The 9,168-nt window shown below is 51.8% G+C and overlaps 1 protein-coding gene across 1 annotated transcript in view; it reads right to left on the reverse strand.

Annotated features, from left to right (window-relative positions):
- Window positions 1–6,045, reverse strand: part of LOC108315775 (phospholipid phosphatase 2-like) — an 11,322-nt gene extending 5,277 nt beyond the window's left edge. Inside the window, exons 1-2 of the mRNA XM_017545311.2 lie at window positions 3,993–6,045; window positions 3,146–3,423 (exon numbers count right to left, since the gene is read on the reverse strand). Of these exons, the coding sequence (XP_017400800.1) occupies window positions 3,146–3,423; window positions 3,993–4,298 (584 nt within the window). The 5' untranslated portion in view covers window positions 4,299–6,045. The remainder of the gene's footprint in view (window positions 1–3,145; window positions 3,424–3,992) is intronic.
- Between the last annotated feature and the right edge of the window lie 3,123 nt (window positions 6,046–9,168).

Consider the following 9,168-nt stretch of genomic DNA (forward strand, 5'->3'; position numbering starts at 1 on the left):
TGCGGTGAGCTGAGATCACGCCATTGCACTCCAGCCTGGGTAACATGAGTGAAACTCTGTCTCAAAAAAAATAAAAATAAAAATAAAAATAAATAAATAGATTAAACACTCCAACTGAAAGTCAGAGATTAGTTAAATGCCTTAATTCAATAAAAAGATTAACACAGGCTGGAAAAAAAAAAACACAAAAAATAAAAAGTGAGAGATCTGGCTGGGTGTGGTGGCATACATCTGTAATCACAGCAGTTTGGGAGGCCACAGAGGGTGGATCGCTTGAGCTGAGGAGTTCAAGACCAGCCTGGGCAACATGGCAAAACCCTGTTTCTACAAAAAACATAAACAAACAGTAGCTGAATGTAGTGGCCAGTCCTAGCCACTCGGGAGGCTGAGGCGGGAAGATGGCTTGGCCTGGGAGTCCAAGGCTGCAGTGAGCTGAGATCACCTTACCCGTCCTCCAGCCCAGGCAACAAAGTGAGCCTCTCTCGAAAAAAAATTAGAGACTGGACAATACATAAAAAACACTGCCCAATTTTATGCTAGGCATAAGAGACTTACTTTAGAGTCAGAGACATAAATAGGTTGAAAGTACACGATTGGAAAAAAAAAATATTCCATGCAAACAGTAACGAAAAGAGAGCCAAAATAGCTATATTAATATCAGACAAAATGGACATCAAGACAAAAATTGTTGAGACAAAACTCATATGTAACATTCTATGATGATGAAAGGGTCAATCTATCAAAAAGATGTAGCAATTATAAAGGTAAATGTAGTAAACCACAGAACTCCAAAATACATAAAGCAAAAGCGAATAGAACGTTACAACATGAACGTCCAAAACACAAAAATGCACTGTGTTCAATCAGTAAAAACATACGAAAACAATTTGTTTTTATTCTATTCACTTATCCTCTTTTTTCTATTTATTTTTTTCCTGTAGTTTTGAGCAAAACAAAAACAATTTTTTTTCTTGAGACTGAGTCTGGTGTCTCCCAGGCTGGACCACAGTCAGCTCACTGCAACCTCCGCCTCCCGGGTTCAAGCGATCCTCCCGCCTCAGCCTCCTGAGTAGCTGGGATTACAGGCATCCATCACCAGGCCAGGCTAATTTTTGCGTTTTTAGGAGAGACGGGATTTCTCCATGTTGGCTGAGCTGGTCTCGAACTCCTGACCTCAGGTGATCTGCCCACCTCAGCCTCCCAAAGTGCTGGGATTACAGGTGTGAGCCATCTTGCAGAGCCCCCCCAAATTTTTTAATTAGAAAAAGAATCCGGGCACAGTGGCTCATGCCTGTAATCCCAGCACTTTGGGAGGCCAAGATGGGAGGATCACTTGAGGTTAGTTCGAGACCAGCCCAGCCAACATGGAGAAACCCCGTCTCTAGTAAAAAATACAAAATCAGCCAGCCGTGTTGGTGGGTGCCTGTAGTCCCAGCTACGCAGGAGGCAGAGGCAGGAGAATCGCTTGAACCCAGGAGGCGGAGGTTGCGGTAAGCCACGATCACACCATTACACTCCAGTCTCGGCAACAAGAGTGAAACTCCGTCTCAAAAAAAAAAAAAGAAGAAGAAAAAGAAAAAGAGAAGGCAGACACCAAAGACCACATAGTGTATGATTCCATTTATATGAAACATTGAGAACAGGCAAATCTACAGATTGAAAATAGGATACTGGCGGTTGCCAGGGGCTGGGGGAGGAGTTACAGCTAATGGGTACAGGGGTCCTTGGTTTCCTTTCCTTACCCTTTTTTGAGACAGGGTCTCACTCTGTCATCCAGCCTGGGGTAGGCACAATCTTGGCTCACTGAAACCTCTACCTCCCAAGTTCAAGTGATGCTCCCGCCTCAGCCCCCTCTGTAGCTGGGACTGCAGGTGCCCACACCAGGCCTAATTTTTTTTTTTCTTTGAGATGGAGTTTCACTCTTGTTGCCCAGGCTGGACTGCAATGACACAATCTCAGCTCACCACAACCTCCGCCTCCCGGGTTCAAGCAATTCTCCTGCCTCAGCCTCCCGAGTGGGATTACAAGCCTGTGCCACCATGCCTGGCTCATTTTGTATTTTTTTTTTTTTTTTTTGAGACGGAGTTTCGCTCGTTACCCAGGCTGGAGTGCAATGGCGCGATCTCGGCTCACCGCAACCTCCGCCTCCTGGGTTCAGGCAATTCTCCTGCCTCAGCCTCCTGAGTAGCTGGGATTACAGGCACGCGCCACCATGTCCAGCTAATTTTTTGTATTTTTAGCAGAGACGGGGTTTCACCATGTTGACCAGGATTGTCTTGATCTCTTGACCTCGTGATCCACCTGCCTCGGCCTCCCAAAGTGCTGGGATTACAGGCTTGAGCCACCGCGCCCGGCCCTCATTTTGTATTTTTAGTAGAGTTAGGATTTCTCCATGTTGGCCAGGCTGGTCTTGAACTCCCAATCTCAGGTGATCCGCCCGCCTCAGCCTCCCAAAGTGCGGGGATTATAGGCATGAGACACCTAGCCCGGCCTAATTTTTTGATTTGTCGTAGAGACGGGGTTTTGCCATGTTACCCATGCTGGGGGGTTTCCTTCTGATGAGATGAAAATATTCTGGAATTAGGTAGAGGAGATGGCTGTACAGCACTGTGAATGTACTAAAAATGAACTGTACACATTAAAATGGAAGAAACGGTGGCTTTTATACAAAACAAATTTTATTTTGTATTATTTTTTTTTTTTGGTCTGACCTTACCCTAGGCTTGTCAGTCAATATTTTGATTTTTTAAAAAGGACAACAATGAGTTGAAATGTTTAAGGACCTATCAGTAGAGATGGTAAGAAGACAGCGCATGGCTGGGCGTGGTGGCTCACACCTGTAATCCTAGCACTTTGGGAGGTCAAGGTGGGTGGATCACCTGCGGTCAGAAGTTCAAGACCAGCCTGGCCATCATGGTGAAACCCCATCTTTAAAAAAAAAGAAGACAGCACCAAAGAGGGCAGGGCTGAGACTCAGGGGAGACAGAGCACGCTGTCCCCGGCCTCATGCTGTCTGCAGGGCACCAGGAGCCCTGAGGCCTCGCTCCTGCCTGACCACCTGCCTGCTGGGTCCTCACCATCTGGCTTCTGCGGCTTCTTCAGCTCCCACTGCCCCCCAGAGTGAAGGCTGCTCATCCACACCCACCTGGCCTCGGTGACATCAGCAGCGTTTCCCCTGCAAACCCTCTCCAGCTGCACGTAGACTGAGCAGTTGACCCGGCTCCACTCGGGGTCACAGACGGCCAGGAAGTTGGGGCGCAGATGGCCGACTGTGTACTTAGCCAGGTCCGTCAGAGACTGGCTCACGGCCGCCCCGAACAGGAAGGTCCCCAGCACCTTGTACATGGCAGCCACATAGTTGTTGAAGTCGGAGCGGGAATAGAGCCGGTCTGTGTGTACCAGGTAGGCTTCTCCCACCGAGACCTGAGCGTGGGGCAGCCGCAGCGACCAGTGGGGGTCCCGGTCAGCCCGTGGGCCCTCACTGGGCCTCAGTCCTCCCCACACGCCTCCCCAAGGCTGCTGCAGAGCTGGGGATTCTAAAAAGGCCCTAGCCAGACTCAGTGGCTCACGCCTGCCATCCCAGCACTGTGGGGGGCTGAGGCAGGCGGATCACCTGAGATCAGGCGTTCAAGACCAGCCTGACCAACATGGTGAAACCCGTCTCTACTAAAAATACAAAACTAGCTGGGTGTGATGGTGCACGCCTGGAGTCCCAGCTACTGGGGAGACTGAGGCAAAAGAATCACTTGAACCCAGGAGGCGGAGGTTACAGTAACCGCAGACCCTGCCATTGCACTCCAGCCTGGGCAACAAGAGCAAAATTCCGTCTCAAAAAACAAAAGGGGGTTCCTATTACCTACAAGTACCACTCGGGGCAAGGCTGTGTCCCCCAGCCCCCTACAGACCTCCAGGCCACCATCATCAGGAACCCAGGGTAAGGCTGTACCCCATCCCGCCCCCCTCCCTGTCCCTCTGAACCCCTCCTGCCTTACAAGGATGACGGTGGCCATGATGGTGACCCCGGCCATGAGCCCATGGGTGATGGTGTCTGGACGACAGGGGTACCGGATGGAGTCATCCCCGCAGTAAAATCCTCGCTTGTATGGGGCTTTCACCAGCAACAGGACAGCAAAGGGCAGGGAGGCTGGATGGGGAGAAGGGCCTGGGAGCTGCGAGGTTCTCCAACTGGCTGGGCCGTGGGGCCCCCACACCTGCCTTGCCTCGAGGCCTCCCACCGCTGCTCCCACGAACAGCAAGGAAGAGCTCTTCTCACAGCACATGGGAGACCCAAGTGACATCCCTTTCCCATCGAACTCCCCAGGCCCTCTCCCCCTCACACCATCCCCTCTGCTCCTTGGACAGACCAGGCAAACACCTCAGGGCCTTTGCACAGGCACTTCTCTGCCCAAAATATCTTACTGTTATTTTTAAAAGTAGAGACAGGGGTCTCATGTTGACCAGGCCGGTCACAAACTTCCGGGCTGGAGTGACCCCCTAGCCTCAGCCTCCCAAAGGGCTGAGATTACAAGTGTGAGACAACGTGCCGGGCAGCAAAGTGACTCTCACTTCTGCTCAGTTTCATCTCCCCTCCCGGCTGTCCACACCGGCATCCCTCTCACAAAAGGAAAGGTCTGTTTAGCCGGACGTGGTGGCATGTGCCTGTAATCTAGCTACTCGGGAGGCTGAGGCAGGAGAGTTGCTTGAAACCAGAAAATGGAATTTACAGTGAGCCGGGATAGCGCCACTGCACTCCAGCCTGGTGACAGGGCGAGACTCTGTCTCAATAAATAAAAGGGAAGGTCTGCTCTTTTTCCCTCTCGTCCCATGTGGAATTACGCAGTCATCTGTGAGACACTGGACTTAGTCTCCCCTCCTCCACCCACCAGCACCAGGAGGGGCCTATCGTGTTCAGGACAGAGACCCTGGAGGCTGCTCAGAGCCTGGCCAGGGCAGATGTTTAATAAACATCTGTTAAAACAGGCAGGGCTTATTTCAACCTAAGAGCTGGCCAGAGAAGTCAGGAAAGGGCCAAAGCAGGGGCACAGCAGAGGTGCCTTCATGCTCACCCCTGCCCGTCACTGACCCTCATGCCAGGGCACATGCCAGCCACACAGTGACTCAGGGACCAAAGGCACATTCTCCTGAATTCCACACTTACGGAAGGTGTCACATGGCACGGGGGCTCCCGGGGCCCTGCTGAGCTGAGGGTGGCCAGGGAAGCCGGAGTCAGCTACAGAGGGCAGGGGCAGGGGCGGCCCCCTGTTCCACACGGCAGGTGCACAGCAAAAGCCAGGGGTGTCTACCCCAGAGAGAAACGAAGGCAGGGCGTCATTTGGCCCAGCAGGGCAAGGACAAAAAAGCGTGGCTCTTCTGAATTCTGAGAGTCTGAGGAGGGGCAGGGAGCCTCACACTCCTCCCTGCATGCCAGCTGCAAGGGTCCTAGGCACAGCACGCCTTCAATGCTGGCTGAGTCTGGGGAAATAAAGCAGTGAAGACAGCAGAGGTCTGCCTCACAGGGCAGGAATGGCGGAGTGAATGCAGAACAGAATGGGCAGCGCAGGGGTCCAGAGCCGGGACGGTGCCTGGAGAGGCGAGCGCTGGGGCAGAGATGGCTGTGCTCTAAGAGCGCAGGGGCGGCTGGCGCCGCTGTGAGGGCAGAGACCAGGAGGAGGCTTCTGCAATTGCCGGCGGTGGAAGGTCGGTGTCGCAGGCCGCTGACAGCAGACACCAGCCCCTCCCCCGAGGCTCTCAGCAGGCCAACTCACACCGGTTGGCCTCCGTTTCTGACCTCCCTGCCCCAGTAACTCCAGCTAGAGACTCAGACACCCCCATGACAACCGGCCCCGGGCTTCCCTGTGCCTGGAAAGCTCACTCTGGGGTCCCGGGAACAGGCACCTTCTCTTCATTTGACCCCCGGGATCCTTCCCGCCCTCACGTTGCCCCCACAGCCCCGTCTGGAACCTATGGACTACACTGTGATGGGCCGGAGCTTCCAGAATGGAGGTGCCCTCACCTGGCCGCCACCCCTGGCACGCAGCAGCCACACCCAACCCCACCCCGGCAGCACCTCCCTCCAGCAGGCGGCTCCTCCAGGCTGCCCCTTCCTCACAGGCCGCTTAAGGGAACCAGTTCGGTTATCTGCATGCTGCTGAGCGCCTGTCAGCCAGAAAGTGCCACATACATGTTTAAGTAACTGACAGCACAGCTGCTCAGGACATGGCACCCAGGGCTGGCAGACACCCCACGGGGACCTCGTGCTGTCCCCTGGCCCCCCCCAACGAGGGCCTACAGAGGTCAGAGGGCTTGGCCAGAGAACCAGGAAATGCCCTGGAGAGGAGCGCACCCCCGCCCCCCGCGGTGACAGAACTGCGGGGGCGCGGGACACAACCATTGTCCCTTCAGCCACAGAGGAACATCTCAGGAGACTGAACCTTGATGTTCTGATGGGGCCAGCATGTATTCTGGGGAAAGGTTCCATAGCTCCCATCCATGACCAGTGAATAGGAATTAGGTACCAGGCATGGTGGCTCACACCTGGAATCCCAGCACTTTGGGAGGCTGAGGTGGGTGGATCACTAGGTCAGTTCAAGACCAGCCTAGCCAATATGGCAAAACCCCATCTCTACTAAAAATACAAAAATTAGCTGGGCATGGTGGCAGGTGCCTGTAATTCCAGCTACTCAGGAGGCTGAGGCAGCAGAATCACTTGAACCCAGGAGGCAGAGATTGCAGCGAGCTGAGATTGTGCCACTGCACTCCAGCCTGGGTGACAAAACAACACTCAGTCTAAAAAAAGAAAATGCTGGGCAGCGGCCAGATGCGGTGCGATGGCACACATCTGTAATCCCGGTACTCGGGGAGGCTGTGGCAGGCGTATCACTTGAGGTCAGGAGTTCCAGACCAGCCTGATGGACAAGGTGAAAGCCCATCTCTACTAAAAATATGAAAATTAGCTGGGTGTGGTGGCAGGTGCCTATAATTCCACCTACTCAGAGTGCTGAGGCAGGAGAATTGCATTAACCTGGGAGGCAGAGTCTGCAATGAGCTGAGATCATGCCACTGTACTCCAGCCTGGGGAACAGAGCGAGACTTCATCTCAAAAAAGAAAAAAAGTTGGGTGTGGTGGTGTGTGGTCTCAGCTACTCAGGAGGCTGAGGTGTGAGGATCACTTGAGCCCAGGAATTTGAGGCTTCAGGGAGCCATGGTGGAGTCACTGCACTCCAGCCTGGGTGACAAAATGAGACCCCATATTTCTAAAAAACTAATTTAAAAAATTAACAAAATAAGAGAGACAATAGGATAGTACTCATTACCAACAAGACATCAATCACATCACCCACTGAATCTTGCCAACATGATCAAACTCTAATCTAATGGGGTGAGCATAAATCCAGCTGCAAATATGCCACAAATACAAAAGACAGAGAATGGGTTCACCTGCACCAGGGAAATTCAGACTTTGAGAAATGCTACAGGCCCAACAGTGTGGAGTCTTCCAAAATCCATAGAAAGGAAAAGAATGGCTCAGGCCTGTAATCTTAGCACATTGGGAGGCCAAGGTGGGCAGATTACAAGGTCAGGAGTTTGAGACCAGCCTGACCAACATGGAGAAACCCCATCTCTACCAAAAATACAAAAATTAGCCAGGTGTGGTAGCACATGCCTGTAATTCCAGCTATTCAGGAAGCTGAAGCAAGAGAATCACTTGAACCTGGGAGTCGGAGGTTGCAGTGGACTGAGATTGTGCCATTGCATTCTGGCCTGGGTGACAGAGCAAGACTCTGTCTCCAAAAAAAGAAGGAAAAAGGATAGAGGAGAAACTTGTAAATTGTGTCTTTTTTTAAATTTTAGTTTTTGGCTGGGCACAGTTGTTCATACCTGTGATCCCAATCTTTGCACATTGAGAGACTGAGGTGGGCAGATCACCTGAGGTCAGGAGTTTGAGGACAGCCAGGCCAACATGGTGAAACCCTGGCTCTATTAAAAATACAAAAATTAGCTGGGCATGGTCCCATGTGCCTGTAATCTCAGCTACTTGGGAGGATGAGACAGAAGAATGGCTTGAACCCAGGAGGCGAAGGTTGCAGTGAGCTGAGATCACACCACTGCACTGCAGCCTGGGTGGAGTTTAAAAAAAAGAAAATTAGGTTTTGTAGAGACAGGAGTCTCCCTGTGTTGTCCAGGCTGGTCTCAAACCTCTGAACTTAAATGATCCTATCACATCAGGATTACAGGTGTGAGCACTCACCCAGCCAACACTTGGAGATTGAAAGAGACTTAAAAGACATAACAATGCTGGGGAACAGTTATGGGCTAGAGATGCATATTAGGGCGGCTCTACTCTAAAGAAACAGAAAGAGGCCAGGTGTGGTGGCTCACACCTGTAACACCAAACACTTTGAAAGGCTGAGAAGGGAGGATTGCTTGTGCCCAGGAGTTGGGGACCAGCCTGGCAACATAGTAAGACCCTGTCTCTACCGGAAAAAAAAAAAGTTTTTTTTAATTAGCCGGGAATGGTGGTGCATGACTATAGTCCCAGGTACTCAGGAGGCTGAGGGGAGACGATCACTTGAGACCAAGAGTTCAAGCCTGCAGTGAGCCATGATCACACCACTGCACTCCAGCCTGGGTGACTGAGCAAGAACCTCCCTCAAAAAAAAAAAGAGAGGAGCAGAAAGAAGCAATTACTGTGAATGTCAGGGTTGCAGAATACTTCTGGAGAGAAGGGAGGGGCTGGTATTGTGCCCATCTTCAGCCCCTTTTGGAAGTACAGTCTAGTGGGGAAAACAGCAGCACAAGTGGAGATTCAGGCCGCAGCACCAGGAAGTTCCCTTCCACCTTCCCGCCTCCTTGCCCTTTCCTTTGGGGAACGGGAGCATGATTTTCTTTCTTCTTTGCCTTTCTAACTAGTTAGAGTTTCTGATGGGAGAATTCATATACAGGATGTATAGCATCAACATTAACAGCCAGCTGGAATTGACGGCTTTGTTGATACCCCAGCCAGGCACATCCCTTATTCCTCTGCTAAGTACACCTGGATGTTGCTGCTGTCCAGGATTCTTGGCCACATGCTCGGTGCCCACTCTCAGATTATGGAAATCCCCTGACATTGCCCCCAAAATGAGAGACACTCACTCACAATTCTGCATAGAAATTTTTTTTTTTTTT

Source organism: Cebus imitator, unplaced genomic scaffold, assembly GCF_001604975.1.
Source record: "Cebus imitator isolate Cc_AM_T3 unplaced genomic scaffold, Cebus_imitator-1.0 Scaffold179, whole genome shotgun sequence".
In the NCBI taxonomy this organism is placed as follows: Eukaryota; Metazoa; Chordata; class Mammalia; order Primates; family Cebidae; genus Cebus; species Cebus imitator.